The sequence below is a fragment of the Scylla paramamosain genome, chromosome 14 (assembly GCF_035594125.1).
Source record: "Scylla paramamosain isolate STU-SP2022 chromosome 14, ASM3559412v1, whole genome shotgun sequence".
Lineage (NCBI taxonomy): Eukaryota > Metazoa > Arthropoda > Malacostraca > Decapoda > Portunidae > Scylla > Scylla paramamosain.
This window is the reverse complement of record NC_087164.1, coordinates 22,839,279-22,860,791: the sequence shown is the minus strand read 5'-3', so window position 1 is coordinate 22,860,791 and position 21,513 is coordinate 22,839,279. Positions and strand designations below refer to the sequence as shown.

The following is a 21,513-nucleotide window of genomic DNA, read 5'->3' as shown; positions in this document are numbered from 1 at the left end:
TCTTTCCTTCTTTGTGAACGACTTAATTAGCAACAGTTCCTTGGGTGTACGATTTTTTGTACGTTTTTTAGTCAGTCCTTTGATTACTCCCATTTTGTTCTCTTTTTAATTTTACATTCATTTCCTTATTCATTTTTTTCTTCTCCTTCCCACCAGGCGAGTCCCTTCCTGCTGCTGTCTGCTGCCTCCTCTGCTACTGGTGAGTCAGACCTTTTGGAATTACGTTGATACAGATACAGATATAGATAGATAGATAGATAGATAGATAGGGAGATTGGTACGAGAAGATATTTTATTGGCTACAGATGCAGGGTTCCTTATGTAAGTGACACACACACACACACACACACACACACACACACACACACACACACACACACACAGTAGAGCCTGATACTGTCCCCTCACGTGAATGGTGCAATCATGTTATTTTCAAAGGAAAACGTTTAGAAATATTGCACGCAACAGTGAGTCTATCAAGTTACTCTGCACATACACACATTCTCTCTCTCTCTCTCTCTCTCTCTCTCTCTCTCTCTCTCTCTCTCTCTCTCTCTCTCTCTCTCTCTCTCTATTTAATCATTCCAAAGCATACCGAAATATTTTTAGGCTGATCATCCTTGAAGAGAGCGGCAGTGCCCCCAGCTGTTTTAATACGGAGATGCATAATAACGGCTGAATAGCTCGCGTTACCTTTGATGTGCCATTACCGTAAAGTGGCAGAGTTAGTGGCACTGAGGAGCCGGAGCCAGGAAGCTGCGACTAAGTGGTCCGTGAGCGTCCCTGGCATTTAGGAACCTGAACAGTGAGCAGTGCCACTTTGGAATCACTGCTCTCGTGTCTGAACGCTCTGTCAGTGTTTGCAGTGGCCGCTTTCTGTCCCCATGTCTATGATTTGACTTAATATCCCTCAAAAACAATTTAATCTGCGTTTCTTTTATTCATTTCTCCCTTTACTTTCAAGACTCAACTTGACCTAGCAGCATCTGGGATAATTTTCTGGAAGTTAAGCACTCACCAATACACGAGGAAATTTGAGTAATTATCAGCTGGGTTCCAATGAGTTTCAGTAAGGGAAGTTTGAGGTCGGTATGCGTGGCGTGTAATCGAGGTAGGCAGCAGGCGGTGGGTAGTTAGGTGATTTAGCATCCTGTGTTTACTAAAGACATCCAGCAAAGCTAGCGGGTCTAATGTTAAGGTATCTTGTGCTTCAGTTGATGGTAAACGGTCTGAACCTCGGTGTCTCTTTAAAGCTAGTAAAGCAAGGCGGGTATGTGGTTTCTTCACTGTTTTGTACATGGTAAAGGCGTGAAAAACTATGAATATCAGAAAATTTCATGGATATCGTGGCTAGTGGAATATGACAGCGATGTTGCGGCGCCTTCCCTTTGTCAAGTCGATGAATCAATCAATCGATATCGGGTTGTCGAGCACTTAAACGGGAGTTATGGAAATGTAGGAGTATTTTAATATTTTTCTTCGTATTCAGCTAGAATATTAAAATGGCAAAGTATGAAATTACTGGAATCTGTCTTCATATTCCTCATTTATTTTATACTGTACTCATTATAGCCTCGTTTCGCTAAGCAGGCAATCTGAACTCAGCCCGTTATTATCACCACACATAAATATAGAGGAAGACGCCACATTGTTAAAATTTCCTCCTTTCGAGTCTCCCGCCTCTTTATCTTCCAGCGGAGCCAGAGAGCGAGATTCCCTTGAGTCATGACCTTGAATAATATCTACGTCGTCTTTGAGTTTAATTTTGTAAGCGCTTTAGTGGCCATTCGCTTGACGCATAAAGTTGGTGGGAGAAGGGAGGAGCATCAGCGTAGAGACCGGATGGATCCCCGAGCAGTAAACCTTAGTGCCGCCTCCTCTGGCATTTATATGGAGGCATTTAGTCTGTTTCCTTCAGACGCTCCCTTATACGAGGTTTGTGTGCGCGTCTCTCTCTCTCTCTCTCTCTCTCTCGGCCAATAACCCCAAGCACTCTAAGGGGAAATTCTCTTGACAATTTTTCATTTACATTTTAAGGACGTGAATACGATCAAATACTTAGAAAACTCATTGCCCCTTTCTTGGGGAAGTGATTCACACACTATTAATATCCATTATAATGAGGACTGGGCACGAGAAAAATTAATCATCTTAAATCGGAAGGAATTTTCCTTCATATTCGAGTGCCGTACACTTGCGTCTTTCATAAGGAGACCTTCGGGTCACCTTGGAAAACAAATTTACTTTTGTATCTTGTTATTTCTTCTCATCCCTCCAATTAGTCAATTATTTCCTCCTTCACACATTTCACTTTTCGTGGCTTCTTCCTGTTTGTGCATAAGATATTGCGTGTCGGCCACAGGACACCAGTGACGACCTGCACGAAATAATATATATATATATATATATATATATATATATATATATATATATATATATATATATATATATATATATATATATATATATATATATATATATATATATATACTTCTGCTTATCCTGTCACTCTTTCTTCTCCGATGGGCTCCTCCGATCACAATATCATATCTGTAACATGTCCTATCACTCCAATCCCTCCTCAGGATCCCCCAAAGCGGAGGTGCCTCTGGCCTTTTGCTTCTGCTAATTGGGAGAACCTGACGAGGTATTATATCGATTTTCCTTGGAATGACTACTGCTTCCGTGTCAGAGATCTGTCTCTGTGTGCTGAGCGCATAACAGAGGTGATAACGTCTGGCATGGAGGCGCTTATTCCTCACTCTTTCTCTCGACTTAAACCTTCCAAACCTTGATTTAACACAGCCTGTGCTCGTGCTACACATTATAGAGATGTGGCCCACAAAGTGTACTTGAGCCTTCCATCACCTGAATCTCATGCGCTTTATATTTCTTCCCGGAATCATGCCAAGCCTGTCCTCCGACTAGCCAAAAACTCCTTCATTAATAGGAAGTGTCAAAATCTTTCAAGATCTAACTCCCCTCGTGACTTGTAGCACCTAGCTAAAAGTACCTCCAGTAACTTTGTTTCTTCATCTTTCCTTCCTTTATTTCATTCTAATGGCACCACTGACATCTCATCTATTTCTTAAACTGAACTCTTCGCTGAAACCTTTGCTGAAAACTCCACCTTGGATGATTCAGGGCTTGTTCCTCCCTCTCCTTCACCGTCTGACTACTGCTACCCATTAATATCCTTTGCAGTGATGTTTTTCATGCCCTCGCTGGTCTAAACCCTCGGAAGACTTGTGGACCTGATGGGGTCCCTCCTGTTGTTCTCCGAAACTATGCCTCTGTACACTTTGCTTTGATAAACTCTTTCAATTCCGTCTGTCAACATTTATCTTTTCTTCTTGCTGGAAGTTTGCCTATATTCAGCCTGTTCCTAAAAAGGGTGACTGTTCTAATCCCTCAAACTACCGTCCTATATCTTTCCTACCCATCTAAAGTTTTTGAATCTATCCTCAACAGGCTTCTATCTGATCGCCAGTATGGGTTCCATAAAGGTCGCTCTACTGGTGATCTGGCTTTCCTTACTGAGTCTTGGTTATCCTCTTTTAGAGATTTTGGTGAAACTTTTGCTGTTGCCTTAGACATACCAACAGCTTTTGATAGAGTCTGGCACAAAGCTTTGATTTCCAGACTATCATCCTATGGCTTTTATCCTTCTCTCTGTAATTTCATCTCCAGTTTCCTTTCTGACCGTTCTATTGTTGCTGTGGTAGACGGTCATTGTTCTTCTCCTAAATCTATTGACAGTGGTGTTCCTCAGGGTTATGTCCTGTCACCCATTCTCTTCCTGTTATTCATCAATGATCCAAACCAAACTTCTTGTCCTATACATTCCTACGCTGATGATACCACCCTGCACTTTTCCACTTCTTTTCGTCGACGTCCAACCTTTCATGAAGTAAACAGTTCACGCAGGGAAGCCACAGAACGCCTGATTTCTGATCTAAAATTTCTGATTGGGGCGGAGCAAACTTAGTATTGTTCAATGCTTCAAAAACTCAATTCCTCTGTCTTTCAACTCGACACAACCATCCAGACAACTATCCCCTCTTCTTCGATGACACTCAACTGTTATCTTCTACACTGAACAACCTCGGTAAGGGGATCGGCACCTCAGTGGGCCTTTTTTTTTTTTTTTTTTTTTGGTCGCAGTTTTGTTGCCCTTGGCTGGTGCCCTTCCTACATAAAAATAAAATTATTCATTTATCGTGTGTGTGTGTGTGTGTGTGTGTGTGTGTGTGTGTGTGTGTGTGTGTGTGTGTGTGTGTCAGTAAGACTAGCCAAGAAAAAAACAAAACCTGCTCACATTGCTGCTCCTGAACAGAAACAAAATGCTTTTGACTTAATCCTGTTTAGGAAGTTAAACCTCCCCGTATATGAGAGCAATACTCCATACCCTTCTGCACTGGTGGTTGGGTAAAAGAATGAAAAGAATAAATAAGTGAATAAATAAATAAATAAAACGGAGACACATCACTGGTGTTCAGGATGTGTGGGAGCTACACTCACCTGATGCTTGGGAAATATTAGCAATGTGAAGTGTAATTGACATATGTTAACAAAGAACGTCAATAAAATGTGTTGTAACAAAGAATTTATAGGTAAATGAAGCCTGTGCTATTCCTGAAATAAGATTCTTTTTCCAGTTACAACTTTTTACCAACACTTCTCTGGCTTTGTGAGACAGCGACTCTTCGAACCATACCTGCACTGCATCACACCTGCATTGCATCACACTTGCACTGCACCACGACTACACTGCACCACACCTGCGCTGCACCACACCTGCACTGCACCAAAACTACACTGCACAACTCCATTACAATACCACACTTGAACACTACACGCCCCATGTATATTCATATACTGCACCGTAATATTTTATCCTCATGTGTATTATGTGTGTAGATAAACATTTTAGGAGTCACTATACACCAAAAATACCGTGATCTCCTGGACTGTAATGTACGAGCCGTGCGGATAGCAAAAGTCAAGCATTATTCACAACCTGATGTACATAAAAACATTGCTTCCTCTTGAACACGAGAGTGGCGCACCGCTCTTAACTGAAGTATACGTGTTAATGCAGCTGGTTGTCATTACTTTTAATACAAATGTGCTTTTAAACTGAGCGTCCGCCCGTGATATTGAGGCAGCAATGCATCGCTCAGTGTTAGGAATTAGCTATTTTTGCATAAGGTATAGGCTAGTGTGAGATCATTACTTCACTGACATATTACTTCACTGACACGGCACAGCTGATCCATGCAAGGGTGGCTGGAAAAATGTAACACAGTATCTTGATTTGCTGGAAGAATGTAACACAGTATCTTGATTTATTATTGTGTTCTCTTTGGTGCATGCGTGTTATGTGTCACGTTGCTACCTTAGCTGTTGGTGTTATGTGACATTTATATGGAGTTGTGTGTTTGAATATTTGTAAGATTCTCTCTCTCTCTCTCTCTCTCTCTCTCTCTCTCTCTCTCTCTCTCTCTCTCTCTCTCTCTCTCTCTCTCTCTCTCTCTCTCTCTCTCTTTGGAGGTTACGACGGCTCTTTTTTTTCGGTAAACTGGATTGAGGACACTGCCCAATATGTAAGGCCGCGATGGAAGCTGTTCAAGTCGCTGTTTTCGAACAAGTGCACGAAAAAAAAAAAAAAAAAAAAAAAAAAAAAAAAAAAAAAAAATATATATATATATATATATATATATATATATATATATATATATATATATATATATATATATATATATATATATATATATATATATATATATATATATATATATATATATATATATATATATATATATATATATATATATATATATATATATATATAATTGGAATCGCTTAGCTTTGCATTATTCCTGAGCTCTCGCCTCACTGGCTGGTCAATGTGCTGGGTTGGTTCCGTTAATTTGATGATGTAAATGGCCTGACGATAAGTTTCCGCAATATTTGCTAATTTTGTTTCAGGTTTCGGTGGGAAATTAGTGTCATTATAGACAATGGCGGACATTCACACACAGCGAGTTTGTGCGTGATACTAATTAAAGAACACTCAACCACTGCCGCTCAGAATGTTTTCCGTAATCAATACAGGAATACACTTTGCAATGGTGACCATAATAAAAGCCTACAGGCATGTTGTCGTGCAGGGCAGCTGAGGTGAAGAGCTTTTTAAATCACGTGACACCACTTTACGATTTTTATGATATCCCCTCTTCCCCTAAAGACACGGGTGGAAAGTTACAATCTCTGCCATTTACACTGATGCATGGTGCCGTGTGACCATTTCACTGTTGTACCAAAAGGCTTTCAATCTGTGAGTCCATCCATCAGTCAATCACATGTTACTCTCTTATCAATAGAATCCAGAAATTATTTTGAAGTTCATGAAAGAAAATTTGGCGACCCTTAGTATCAGAAACAGTTATCTTTATTTCCCTTTCACCAGTGACCACACCGAGACAAACACTCTCTCCTACCATCCTCGCCACATTAAAGCACAGCCGTATCCTCTACAGTGGCGGTGCGGTCCACTGCCTCCACCACCACTTCCATTCCCTACCAGGTAGAATTTAGGATTTTCCGGCCCGGTAAGCAAGGGTGAAAAATGTGCGGTAGGCGTCGTGTGGCTCAATGGCTGATGTATTGACCCTGTGTGAGGTGCGAGTCCCCCCTGTGGCGGCGACTTGGGTTCCGCAAGACGCACACTCAGCAGGTTTTTTTGTGAGGAGCTGGAAACGTTGCCTCGTGCGGGCCTGGAAAGTCTCGCTGGCGGACAAAAAACAGAATCTCTAGCATCGTAGTAATACCAAAAAGCTGACACGTGTTGATGGACCTTACATCTTTTGCGCCCCCCCCCTTTTTTTTTTTTCTCTCTCCACTTTTTGGTGATAATTTTTCTTGAGTGGTGTGTCTGTTTTACTGTAACCTGCACCACCAACACCTGTGCAAAAAATACAAAAAGAAATTCAGGCTCTGGTAATATTTGTGTGATTTTTAAATTTTTATTCTTTTACCTTTTAGACGAAATGTGTTCCGTTTCTTGGGTGTGACATATACTCAGACACACACACACACACACACACACACACACACACACACACACACACACACACACACACACACACACACACACACACACACACACACACACATCACAAGGTCACATCTCGTCTATCGAAGCTCTTACTTATTTCCGGAAAGGCGGAGGAGTTGATGCATTTAGACAATCTCACTTGAATAGTCTCCTTTTAACAAGAAATTCAATGTGTGGATGTCTTTCTTGTAAGCTGAGTGTCTTAACTGTAACATCACGGGTCCCATATACTAAATCTTTTTGTCGGAAGAAAATAAAAAAAAAACAAGGATGTTGCAAATTAGAAAAAGGATAATGTCTCTCTCTCTCTCTCTCTCTCTCTCTCTCTCTCTCTCTCTCTCTCTCTCTCTCTTTCCAAGAGCTCCATTTTCGTAAGGTCACTAGAGGTCATTATTTTCAGTTGAGAAAAGACATACCGTCACCTCGTGCTGGGAATCGTTATTCTGTTCCGTACTCCGCAAACCGCCGCCTTTTATGTGTCAACGAGAATACGAGGCAAAAGTTATGAAACAAGTCTAAAATGGTTCGGAAGGTCAAGAGAAACACACGGTCGAGAGAGAACTCTGCTGGTGCGTCCGTCTGTGCAGCAAGCGTTCGGAATTGCATCAGAAAATATTTGCAAGTGAAATATAGGAAAATAGTATTGTTTAAGCCTTTAAGGGATATAGGAATTAAATGATTATAATGAAGTGCATAATGATATAAAAATGATCTGGTTTGAAACGGGCGCCTGGAAGTGCCTAAAGGTGAGGCGAGAGTGGAGAGCTGTAGAGGCTCATGACGTATGTGTTTTTCATTAGTTACCTACATATTTTTTGTGTATATTTTTGATAACAACCATTATGAGAAGTTCTGCAAGATTCCTTTGTAATCAGAAGTTAGTGACAAGAGTTAATAATACGATGGCCTAAATTTTACATTTGAAACTTAGAAAATTTTTAATTACGGTCTGTCATAATAATACCTTTAGCTTTCTCTCCTTTTAGATAGAATTTTGAGTGTTATCCCTGTGAGAGATAATGGTCTTTCATTTTTCTTGTTGTTTTAAGGAGAGAGAAGCGGAGACCTTGATACTTCTAGCTTGATTCTACATAATTGCATTTAATGATACATAGCAAGAACATATACCAGAAGAAATACTGTTCTATGACGAGGGCATATGTTGATGTATGCATTGCTACCAGTAGACCACGTGTGGGAGAACAGGATAGTTATTAATAATGTACAGTCGCGGTCAGAAGTTATGTACCATTCCGCACTCCCTCCCACTGTGTCTTTTTATTTATTTATTTATTTATTTTTTTAATGTAAGAGGGGCACTGACGAAGGGCTACAGGAAAAAAAAAAAGAAAAAAAAATGTTCCACTGAGGCGCCAGTCCTAAAAGTCTTGCTCTTACTTACCCCTTGGTATTAGTTCGTGTAATCTGCTGCCAGTCTCCTTCCAAAACAAACAACTAGCAAACTGCCAGATGAGAAGACTTGACATTGAGGGAAAAGTCTAAAACACCGTGGAATTTGAGTGCTGTGTGTTACGTGACTTTTGACCTCGACTGTACGCAGCGTTTCTTCTCGGTATTTTTCTTTGCCTGTACAGTAGCCATCCTGGTGCGCTTTCTATTTTACTGCACGTCTCTCAGTCACTTTTGTACGTCTTTCGCATGACATTGCACAGTGTAGCATATCCCTAGAGCCAAAAGATCTGCTGCTGTTTGCTTTTGTTGCCTGTTTTATTTATTGTGTGTGTGTGTGTGTGCGTGTGCGTGTGTGTCGCTACACCCACATAAACCAAATATAGACATGAATTGACCTACCACAACAATTAAACTCACCACAAAACACAGTGTTCACGAATGGAAATAAAAGTAGCGGTGTTTTCTTAAGGCTTACGGAAACAGCAGCATGAGAACCTGTGCGGGGATCAAAGCGAGGACAGAGATGCACTTATTTATTTACTGGTTGGTAGTTAGAGAGAGAGAGAGAGAGAGAGAGAGAGAGAGAGAGAGAGAGAGAGAGAGAGAGAGAGAGAGAGAGAGAGAGAGAGAGAGAGACATATCCTAGCTTTATTGAGGCGAACCTTGACCAAACCCCACGTATAGGTTTATATTTTCCCTTTAGCGTTAACATATACCGTGCTCTGTCTTGTCTCATACTCACTTTCCACACATCAAGAAGGCGGCTTTTATTACATATGTTTTTTCCTCATTTTTTTCTTTGTTTTTCTTACCAAGTTGTTTGTATCCAGTGTTTGTTTTTTCTCTCTTCTTTTCATCAACTTTTTCATCACATCGTCTGGGAGAAGTCAGTCGTATCACGCCTCCTTATCTTGCTTTTCTTCTCTAGTTGGTTTTTTCCTTTTATTTTGTCCTTTGTAGTTTCATCACAGGTTTTTCTGGGCGTTGGACGTGTAATTACAGGCTTTGTGAGTGTGTTTATTATTTTTTCCGCACACACTAACACTGTTATGTTGCTCTTTTTTTTCCCTCGGCGTTTGTGTAATTTTGCTTTCCTCAGTCCGCCTTGTTGTCAGTCACACCAAGCCTCGAGGAACTTCACTTATCACGGACATAAATGACTTCTGGCTCTTTTCATTATGTTTACTTCGCTCGTGTTTCGCTTGTCACTTATTATACCAGCGTAATTTCAGGATGCCGCCAAGTAAGTTAACACTATAGCGCTGGTAAGTTGAGTAAAATCTATCTCATCCACCGACATCACTAGTTATTTGTAAAAAAAACATTATAGTATGAGAAAGTAACGGAAGCCTCAAGAAGACGTTAAGTTTACATATATATAGCAGTCCTTGCATGAGGCTTATCTTTGTTCACCTATCATCTCCAACCTTAAATCTATCTAATATTCTTTTAAAATACCCTAAAGACTCGCCACTAACAACCTGATTACCGAGTCTGTTCCATTCATTCACCGTTCTGAGATCCTTCTAACTTTATCGAGCGTGAAGCCATCACTTCTTTGCCAATCCTGACTACTGACCTTGAGGATTTTGGTTGTCACTCTTATTATATCCCCCTATGCCATTTAGAGGCCTCTGTCAAATTCCCTCTTAATCTACGTCTCTTTAAGAAATGTACATCTAAAGACTTCAATCTTTTTACGTAAGGAATATTTTTCTTCCTCTATCTTTTTTGTAATTTTCCTTTCTAATCATTTTAACACGTCCTACTTCTGTTCTTATGAGTAGGCTCCTGGACTTCCTAGGCATCCCATAGTGGGCACCAACCTTGCACCAGCACACAGAGACAGCTGTTGCCCGTGTCACCGTCTTGTTCAGTGAAAATCCAGGTCAAATAGGCAGCGGAGCACGAGAGCCCTTCTTCAAACACTGCCCCTCCTTGGTTACACACCGTCTTGTCGCAGTGCACTACACATCCACGAATCCACAAACTATTCCACTTCCAATAATATGCAGCAACTAGTCTCGTATCATAATATAGTAATATACAATAAGTATAAACGTATAAAACTAAATTATAAGCCATTATAACTATTATTGGCAAAGTAGCCACATAGCATCAATTCAAGCGCCAAATTTAAAGTGCTTCTGATGTTGCTTACAATAACTTCAGCAGTATTTCAGGACTTATAATTTTAAGGCTCCTAAATATAAATCCTAATATCTGATTTGCTTTATTTATGGCTTTCTATGCATTTTCTTTCTCTTTTTCTGACGGTGTTTGTAATGTTGCACAAAGCCACTAGAATGGACAATTTCACGATTTTTTTTAGCTTCTCCAGGAGGATGCTTTGATGATTAACACCAAAACAGAATTGGCTAGTATTTCTAACTTAAAGAATTCCTCTTCCTGCTTTTGAGAGTTCGTGCGGGTCATTTGTTGTTAGCAGTCAATGTAGGCGGCGAGGGTAGAACTGAGTATGTTGGCCAACTGGCGATGGGATTATTGGTCGATCAGTTGATAATTTGGCACTGCATGTCACAACCAAATACAGACATAACACAAGAACACAAGGGAAGATGCAAGAAGCAAGTGACACTCCCTGTATAAAATATTCCTTGCTATACTCGTATCCACCTATCATCGCTTTGCATAAATTTATCTAATTTTATTGACAGAGCTAACATCCTGATTTTTTTTTCAACAATGTCAAGACTGAAACCGTTACTTCTAGTCATATCTTTATCAGTAACACTCGGCACTTTGTCACCCTTGTTAAGAAAAAAAGGATTAGATGATATAAAGCTATAACAGTATAAAGTAATATTAAAGCAACTTCATTTTTAAAGGGGATTTTTTTTTGTCCTGCGTATGATAATTGTTCTTTTTCGTATTTATTTTTTTGGGTATCGAAAATAGTGCAAGAGGTTATTTTTGTGGAGAAGAGGCACGATGTAAGAGGGAAGCACTGATTGATGTAGGAGAAGAACTGGTGAATAAGAATTTACTTGTAGTAAGACACAAAACAACCTCAGCATAATAATAGTCAATTTAAACGTACAAATGTAACGAAGACCAATGAATATCATATCGAATAGAAAATCATATATATATATATATATACTAATTAACTGCCAAAATGCTCTGGGGAAGTGATTAATGAAGGTAGTTGCCAGACCCTGCCTCACTGGCCCATGTTCTTAACCCTTTCGGCTTCTCTATATCAAGTCTTTCTTAAAATCTACGGACATTGGACTTGAATTTTAGATGTTTTTTGATAATACTCTTTTGGGACTGGTATTTTCAGTGAGCCTCTTTTCTGTAGTCATGTTGCTCTCCTCCAGATCCACTCTTACATAAAATATACTTTTCATCTTTTTATGGATGTCTTATTGACGATGCATAATAAAAAAAATAAATACTAGAATAATATAAACTTTTGAAAACCCAGATACTTTCCATTACATCCTGGTAAAAAGTCGAAATAAGATGCACAAACATCTAAGAATACTGGGCCATTTGTCTGAAACACTGTAGAGTATGACATCACATCTTTTAACCAGCTGTAGTTCCTTGGATCAGTTCTACTCCAGCAAAATACTTGTATGGCGTGCGTCTCTGGTCGAGTGTAGAGGAAGGTTGGCGGGGCTTAGGGAGCTTTTTCCTCTTTATCTGATTGACGAGCTCGGGTTTCCCTAAGAAGTAAGGATTTCTGAGCGATATCCTTGGGGGTATTACGAGATTCCATGCGACCAAGTATTCTTCTCACTCTGGCGTATATTCTTTGGCACTCTCCTATTTCATCATCCTGGGTTTTAGATGACTTCTGTGTAGGTGGGTGCTATGTTTGGGCTGATGGAAAAGAGAAAGAAAAGAAACGTATTCCCACTGGTGCAGGTAGTGATGGTGGTGGTGGTGGTAGAAGTAGAGTAGTAGTATTAGTAGTAGTGGTAGTGTTAGTAGTAGTAGTAGCAGTATATACCCAATAGTGGTAATAGCAGTGGTGGTAGTGGTGGTGGTTTTGGTAACTCACCAAATCATCTGTTTACCATCAAAATTGCAGGATATCAGAAGGGGAACCAGGATAATACAGATGGTTATGCCCAATTCGCGGCACGTGCTGAAGGAAAGAGAAAAAATAAACCTAAGAGAAACCCATAGGATCTGAGAACGTTGGTCGCAGATTGTGGGAAGAGCAGCGAGGCGTGTGTGATGGATCTAGGAATGGTATAGAGAATCGTCTGTATAGAAGTCATCCTGTGATTGAGGAACTTATTCAAAGCTGTGGTGAGAGTAGCTCTGGAATTCTGTGTGTTTCTGTTTCTTCACTTGCAGTGCCATGGACGACTCCGCGAGAGTAGTATTAAAAACATTTCTGGAATTAAATTTGCCTGTACTACTGGAATCGTTTTCTGCGGCGGTCATTATTTTTCGTTCTATAATCAACTAGTGCTTTTTTTAAAAACATTCATACTAAAGTCTCTTGAATAATTCTGGAACTTAGAAAAAGACAAAAGCAGCTTCCAATGTTCTTTTCCCTTTGTGCTGATGTAAATAATTCTTTTCTGCAGTGTTCTTTTCTACAACCATAGCATTGAAAGGGCTTTGATTTTTTTTCTTCAGTAATACCTCGTGGACAGTCATCTTTCACCATAAAAGGAAAAAAATATATATTGATGAAGTTTATACTGTAACCGTCATTAGCGCCAGAAGCATCAATGGCAGTGATAGTGTAATGTTACCATCCACCCATATAATGTTAGGAATGGATAATGAACGTGTGTGTGGGATGGGATTGTGTCAGAGGAGACTAATACATGTGATAGACAGGGAGGGAAAGAGCCAGGCCGTGTTATATAAGCTTTTTAAACGCAGCTGAGCACACTTTTAGCAATAGTGACAGTAGTAGTAGTAGTAAGAGTAGTAGTAGTAGTTGTTATTGTTGTAGTTGTAGAAATGGTGATAGTAATAATAATCATGATAAAAGTAAGAGGACTACTACTACTACTGCTGCTGCTGCTACTGCTACTACTACTAATAATAATGATGATGATGATAATAATAATAAGTGCCAAAAGCCATAATCATGTTTTTCATAATCATGGTCATGTCTCCCAGATTTGCAAAACAAAGCGTTATCGGGAAAAGATTTTTTTTTTGTGTGTGTGTGTGTGATTGTGATTGAAGTCAAAACAATGGTGCTTTTAAATCGCTTCAAAGGCGTCGCAGTTCTTTTCCATAATCAGCTAAATACTGCTGGCTTTTAATGCTTCAAAGGCCTGTGTTTTATCTTTTTATTTCTTCTCTTCTGACTCCCAATCCAATATCTGATGCTGGATCATCTCATTTTTGCAAACTCAGTGTATACTTTTCTTTCGATTTCTTTTCTTTTTCTTTTTTTTTGCTTTCATAACCGTTGCTGGTATTTATTTGCTGCAAATGTGGGTTATAGAGATTTTTCTCGTCTTGGCGAGAAAATTTCAATTAAACTTTTTACTGTAGATTGTGTGATGATTTAATGGCTCACACCTGCTGCGTGGTGGCATCGGTTAAGTGGTGTTAGCCTGAGTGCTCGTCAAGGTGTGTTCATTAACGGTAAAGTGAAAAGTAGGTAAAAGGAGATGGAGTCAGACCGAAAACAAATGAGAAAAATCACTTTGAATATTGAATATAAGAAGGAGAGACATCACCATTGAAATAAGAGTGGAAAGCTAAATAAGTCTTCACTTAGATATGTTGATTCACGATAAAGTGAATGAAAGGCAGACCGAAAGTGAGTATAAAAAATGTAAAAAGGAAAGGCATCAGCTCTGAAATAAAATAAAAGAAAGTAAATAATAAATAGGGATGGAAATCAACTTGAAAATAAGAGGGAGAAAAAATCATCTCCAAAATGAAAATTGAATCGTACAAAAAGTAACAAGGAAGAAAAGTAATTTTCAAAATAATTGCCAAAATCGTTGGTCACTTTATATCTACTTTCTAGTGAATGGCAGAAGCAGTCATGATTTATTTTGTGTATACCCAGATTGATGGTGGAAGCGTAAACTTGCTGTTTCTTTTTTATTCTGTAAAGTTATTTATTTTGTGAAATCATTTGTTCTGTAAAGGTCGGTGAAGAAAAGCATTCATGTTTTTTTTTTTTTTACAACATATTCCCTGTGAGATGAAAAAAAAAATTAATTTACATATTTGACTATTTCATGTTTCCTTTTCATTCTCCTACGATGTCAACAACCACTACAAGAACAACAGCAGCAACAACAAAAACAGTAGCAGTAGGAGGACCATCACCACCACCACCAACAACAACAACAGCAGCAGCAACAGTAACAACAGGAACAACAACAACAACAACAACAACAACAACAACAAACACAACAACAACAACAACAAACACAACAACAACAACAACAATAACGAAAACAACACAAGCAGTACAGTTCTTTCTCACCCCGCCTTCAATTCCGAGCTGGTTTATTTATATGCAAATAAAGGACGATTGGATAAAAAAAATAAAGAAATACAGGAAGGTTTCCCTTATCGCCGTATTTACCTGGAGGACAGGAGGGACTACTAACTGAATGCACCACTGACAACACAGGGAAGCGTTGGGCATCTTTTCTGCGACCTCTTGCAGAAGTCACGGAATGCAAGATTGTTTGCAGCACTGACCAGCGTATGGCAACGTGGTGTACTGCTGTGAAATTCTTCCACTTGTAATACTACAACATGAAATGTATTGCCAGTATATATATATTACACTGAATATATATAATAATGTCCTGCAATAACTTTCAAAAAATAGTTCAAAATTTTGAATCGAAAGACCAGATAATGTGTTTTATCTTAGTTTAACATTCACATTTTTAAAAAGTTAAATTCACTCTTTTGCTCCTGTTGATTTCATATGAAGTAATTTTGATACGAACGCCATCACTGACAACAGTATTGTTCGCTGCTTCTTGAGAAAACTCTTCCAGCCGAACGAGACACACACGCCTCGGTAAAGTTTCCTGTCAAAGCCACGAACCCTCAGTAAAGCATTGCCGTCATTTCAAACAATGTATCGCCTCCAGCTACAGATAATCCTTGCATTTAAGCACGGATCATTGCCTCTCACCACATACCACACAATCTCCGTTTACCACAAGTGTTCTCCAGTCACCACAAGCCACGCCTGCACATGACACCACGATACCTATCCACCACAGACCATACCTGTCCACCGCACACATTCCTCGCTTTCCTTCTCGCCATCTTACACGTTCGAGGTTGGGTCCTTGCTTGGTTCTATATTTCCTCCTTACTATAATCTGAACTGTTTGAATAGGGAGGAATTGAGACACTTATCCAGTTCTTGATGATCTTTTTTGTCCTTTTTTGGGGATTGGTGCGTCAGTGGGCTTTTTTTACGTTCCTTTTCTTCCCCTACGCCAGTATGCCTCTTATATAAGAAAACCTGTAAAAAGCTCGGGTGGCGCTAGAAATATGCGAGTTTCATAGTGGTTGTTGTCAGCTTTAAATTGCAATTGTATCGTTATTATTCAATCTTTAATACGTATATATCAGTACAGACATGCCTCTGCGAAACAAAAACCGCTATTTAGGTGTTCCAAGTTTATTTATTTATTTGTTTGTTCATTTATATATTCTTATATTTATTTATATATTCATTTATTTATTTGTTTGTTTATTTCTTTATCTATCTATCTATTTGCTTATTTTTATTCATTTACTTCTTTCACGGAAATAATATTCCGCTGCTTACCACAAAAATTATCCTTTTAAAAATTTACATTTCATTTCATTATACAAGCTTGAATTACTTTTCCTTTAACCCAACATTTACCTTTAATCAACCACGCTGACGTAAACCATGCATGAACACATAGGGACAGATACACTCTTAAACGCAGTAATATCCACTTCCAGCCTCCATTGACCTGCAGTAAATGCACAGCAGCAATCTGGACTGCCGCCGTCCCCTTGCTCAGTATAATCTCAGATAGTCCCCGCCAGTGAACAGCAAGAACAAAATCAATTCTCCATTGTTGAATAAATCTGCCGTAAAGAAGCGAGGGAAATTCTAGTGTACATAATTTGTATTCTCTTTCTTAGTGTTTTTCTTCTATTTTCTCTTTTTTTTTCTCTTTATATTTACTTATCTTCATCAGTTAGCTTATCTGTTTATCTATCTATCTATCTATCTATATCTGTATTTATTTTTTTATGTATTTTTTCTTATGTCTCTAAAATGCATGAACCATTTTTCTTTTTCTTTTGTGTCTTATTTGTCTCGTTTTCTGTAAGATTATTCTCTCTCTCTCTCTCTCTCTCTCTCTCTCTCTCTCTCTCTCTCTCTCTCTCTCTCTCTCTCTCTCTCTCTCTCCAGACGCTCAGGAGAACCCTTCTCTCCAAATCTCTCTCTGACCTTCCGCTGCAGGCGAGCACTCGGCTACTAATTGAAGCCATCACGCTGAGACCCTCCCTCACCCTCACACACACACACACATTCATTATTTACACATGCATGATATACGAGTACATACGTTCACACACACACACACACGAAAATCCATTTAAAGTCGAGAATGCAGGTATAGGAAAGGTTATCTGATGCTTGCCAGAGAGAGAGAGAGAGAGAGAGAGAGAGAGAGAGAGAGAGAGAGAGAGAGAGAGAGAGAGAGAGACTATGACAGCAAAGTTTTTTTCCTTTATAAAAAAAAAAAAGAATAATGAAAAGCTTGGTGATTGGTGATTTAATGAGAGAGAGGAGGGCTGAAGACTCCTCTCATACATACACTTGTACTTGCCAAACACAGTGAGAGAATGAAGCATTATGTCAATTTTTCCTACTGCACCTGTTTGTCTCCCCTCAGGCAGCGCCCTCTCTCGCACAAAAGCAGGCGGTGTTTTTAAAAATGACACGCTCACTTTTAATCCTCCAACTTGCATTCCTTGATTCCCGCCCTTCCGAACCGACGCATTTATGAATCGAAACTAATCTACGTGATGTATTTGGATGTGCGTAACATAGCGGCGATCCTTTCAAAGGTTTATTCACTGAAACGAGTAACTTTTTAAGGAGTGAAAGAGCAAATCAACACGGACCGAAAGAGAGAAGAGGGAAAAAGAAAAGTATCCCATCTCCGATAAGGGAGCTGCGAGAAAGAATGAAAGAAAGAAGAAAGGGAGGCGAGGGAAAAGGGGAATTAATACCAATTGTTTAAAGGGTGAACGCGGTGTAAGAAGAAAGACTCGGAGAGGAAGTGGAAAGAAAAATGCAAAACTGAAAAGCGTTTAGTAATGAACAGCGATCCGCATGATGAGGAATATAAGAGAAAATAAAAAGACTTAGAAAAAAAAAACAAGAAAGTGAACATGAGAGAAGAGATGGACTGATGCTGAGGGGAGAGAATGTTATGAGTAAAAGTGGAACGAGTAGCCATGCATAAGGCAATATCTTTAATGGTGTTTATTTGGAGGAAAGAATAACGGGAAAGAGAAATGATAGCTCGTAGTAGTAACCTGTGTGTGTGTGTGTGTGTGTGTGTGTGTGTGTGTCTACCAACATAAACCTCGAAAAACAACAAAAGACAAAGAAAGAGCATTACGAGGCCGACTTCTTTCTTGTGATGTATGGCAGTACTATATATTATCTGGAGCGTCCCCTTTCTTGTTTTTTTTCCTTCATCCGTCGGCTTTTCCCGTGCTTTGTCACACACACACACACACACACATTACATCACCCTCGCGCACTATGACGTCACCATACATCTTATTCATTTGTCTGAAGTGGGAGTGGGAGACAGATGGAAAGGAAAGGGCGTATACATAATATCTCAATGGGCGCCGCCACCTGCCTCTTCCGCGACACGAAGCAGCACTCCATGACGCAGCTACGTTTGTCAAGAGGTGGAGACGAGGAGGCTGGCTGGGAGAGGCGATGTGTGTGAGGACGTGTATTGCTTGGGAGAGGGAGGAGAGGAGAGGAGGAGAGAGGAGGAGGAGGAGTCAGGAAAGGAGAAGCAGTGTCAATACCTGGCGGCTGCAAGAGAGAGAGAGAGAGAGAGAGAGAGAGAGAGAGAGAGAGAGAGAGAGAGAGAGAGAGAGTAGAATAGGGTTGTTGTTGAAATTTTCGATTGTGTATTTCTGTCATGGAAGAGCTGGGTAAAGGGAAAATTAATGGCCACATCCTCAGGAAACTGGTTATTTCCGCTGCGCTGGAGGAGACTTGGTGGGGCGCGGAGATGAAGGAGAAAGGGAGGGGATGCGGGGCAGGACTGTAGCAGGGAAGCTCGCTAGACACAGACTTCAGGTTTTCGATGCCACGTGAACAAGGAATTAGTGAACAGTGGAAGAATAAAGGCGATGTAGTTTAGTTTTTAATTTTGTTGCTTCTTGCCTTGTTAGTGAAGGAGTGAGATGCTGTGCAGTATATAGGTATTATCAATAAAAAGGTTTTCGATGCCATTTGAATTAGTGAGTACTGGAAGAGTAAATAGGATAAAGGTGATGTAGTGTAGTTCGTCTTTACATTGCTTCTTGCCTTGGTAGTAAAGCAATCAGGTGCTGCGCAGTATATAGGTATTGCCATATTGGATTATTAATTGAAGGATTCTTTTACACCGACTCGGGTTGCAATTTTGAAGGCGGATAATGAAACTCAGTAATGAAAGTTGTTCGAACGATTTCATTACTTTTTTTCCAGTTTTCTTGCAAATATACTTTTTTTTTTTGTCAAGTTTATTCTCGCTAACTGAAACCAGGAATATGTGCACGTGTTTTAAATCTTTGGGAAATCTAATTTAATGTTCAAGTTACTGGTTTTTACTATAGCGAGGTGGAGGATAATTTCACGGGCTACATTGAGAACAAATGTTTAAATATTTCATAAACTTCCTGGGCGACAAACAACGAAGTTTATCTTTATCGCAACCCCGTGGGAGCAAAATCTTATCTGTAGTGGACTATGCGGCAGGCGAGGTGGCGACTGTCAGGGGGCATAACAGGCTGTCTCGTCGCCTTTGTGGTAGCGGGGATGTAGTTACGTAAAGTGGCGGTGGTTGTGTTCGCTCTCACCCTCCTGCTGGCACCTCTTGTACTCGTGAATACCCTAGAGCTGCCTTCTCTTCCCCTTAAGGCGTAGAAATTCCACGGGCATTGTGTGGGGAATGAAAAATGTTGACACACCACACACTACAGCCATCATGAAAGATTTTTTTCCTGTATTTTTGGCTGGCTTGCACGTGTACATGTGGTGCTAATGCCTGGCTACGTACTTGAAATGCAACACGTAATCCAGCCATCGTGAAAATGCAGGAACTTGTTCGTAAAAAGTGTTGGTAAATGGCAGGTCATTCCATACCAAGAATAATAGTAGCAGCAGCAGCAATAACAGTAGTAGTAGTAGTAGTAGTAGTAGTAGTAGTAGTAGTAGTAGTAGTAGCAGCAGTAGTAGTAGTAGTAGTAGTAGTAGTAGTAGTAGTAGTAGTAGTATCATCATCATCATCAGCGTGAAATACATTGTGATCTTATGAAACTGTTTGAGTACGTTGATATAAATAGAAGTTAAAGCATATTTTACATACTGAAACATATTTAAGACTTACATATGTGTATAAAACTAGGTACAGATCATTAATTACTGCGTTGTTTATTATTTACTTGTTGCTCTGTAATGCAGTTATTACTAATCTCATATTTATCTATACACTAATCTATTTTATACAACACGAGGAAGCTGGATAAAAGAGACAAAATTAATTAGAAAGGAGCGTCATTCGTCTTTTGTTTCAGATAGGAGCGTTCTTCAAAGAAACACGTATACATCTTTCTGCGCAAAACATTTCTCTGAAGTAGCTTTAGCATATAAATAGTGCCAATATGTATCCCTCCCTCAGCGAGACCGTCCGCTTCAGACGTTCTCATAACAGGTGATGACTTATCGAAGGTACTCGGCAAACTTCGGGACAATAAAGGTGGGCATGAAGGAGGTGGAGATTGGCTGATTGCTTTGTGTGGCGAGGCTGCGTCACGAGGGGAGTGTATCAGATGAAATTAATTCACCGCCACGAACTTCTCATGTAAGGAAAAAGAAACAGTACAATCCTAAAGTGATAAATAGTAAAAGTACAGACTACAAACAACTACACTAATGTTGTACTTTGGGAATTAAATGGCCCACTCATTTAGTAATTTTTTTTTTCTATAGTAAAGATCAACATTTTTCTCCATTGCTTTTCGTCTTTAATTAGTTTCCTTCACACGTTAATATGTAATAAGAAAATAAGAAAAGGAAAAATTGCATGACACTTTAAATAACTAATAAAAAAACACATTCACTGCCTGCTACATCCATCTCTATCGTGTTCAGACCCCAGGAAGGATGAAAGATACAGGATGGCTGGCCCGCTTCAGGGGTTGCTCTGCCTTGGCTCACTGCCTCGGGAGATAGTAAGTGATGGAACGCTGCGCTGGGAGTGAAAAATTACACGTAATAATTGAGGGAGGAGAATATAAAAGATGAGGGACTTAGTCTTAAACTTCATCCACTTAAGCATTAAGATTTTTGTTTAATTCAGGGGAACTTTAGAGTATAAAGACAAACGTGAAGAGCGGGAGGGCAAGGCAGTGTATGTAGTTGTGTTATATTATGTTAGGTCAAAGAAAATCATTATCAGTATTATTAGAGACAGAAATTTCACCAGAACTGACTTTGAAGGCGATGAAATATTTTGCGCTTTGGGAGTTTTTTTTTTGGTTAACGACATACTGATGAAAATGAAGATTTCAAGTGTCCCTGAAACAAGAGGAAGGGCACTCAAGTGGAAGGCTTCATTTGGCGGCGTGATTATCTGTTTTGAGTAATCTGAACTCAAATTCGTTTTTCTTTGTCTTATTCTTTTTTTAGGCAATTATAAAACGCAATAAAAATATATCGAGTTTCAAAAATCTTGCTAAGACTAAACCTAGAT

The 21,513-nt window shown here is 39.5% G+C and overlaps 2 protein-coding genes across 18 annotated transcripts in view; one reads left to right on the top strand and one right to left on the bottom strand.

The window, feature by feature from the left end:
• Positions 1-21,513, top strand: part of LOC135107037 (uncharacterized) — a 156,896-nt gene that overhangs the window by 44,135 nt on the left and 91,248 nt on the right. For 10 of the 17 annotated variants that reach the window (XR_010271552.1, XM_064016617.1, XM_064016612.1 and 7 more), the window contains 2 exons: positions 157-199; positions 6,473-6,589. Coding sequence is in view for 12 of the 17 variants with exons in the window: in XM_064016617.1 (XP_063872687.1) it covers positions 157-199; positions 6,473-6,589 (160 nt within the window). In the remaining 5 variants the exon portion in view is untranslated. The remainder of the gene's footprint in view (positions 1-156; positions 200-6,472; positions 6,590-21,513) is intronic. The other 7 variants (XR_010271555.1, XR_010271556.1, XR_010271553.1 and 4 more) reach the window with 1 other exon arrangement.
• The window catches only part of LOC135107036 (nephrin-like), a 124,860-nt gene that overhangs the window by 57,469 nt on the left and 45,878 nt on the right, over positions 1-21,513 (bottom strand). The gene's annotated exons all lie outside the window — the stretch shown is intronic.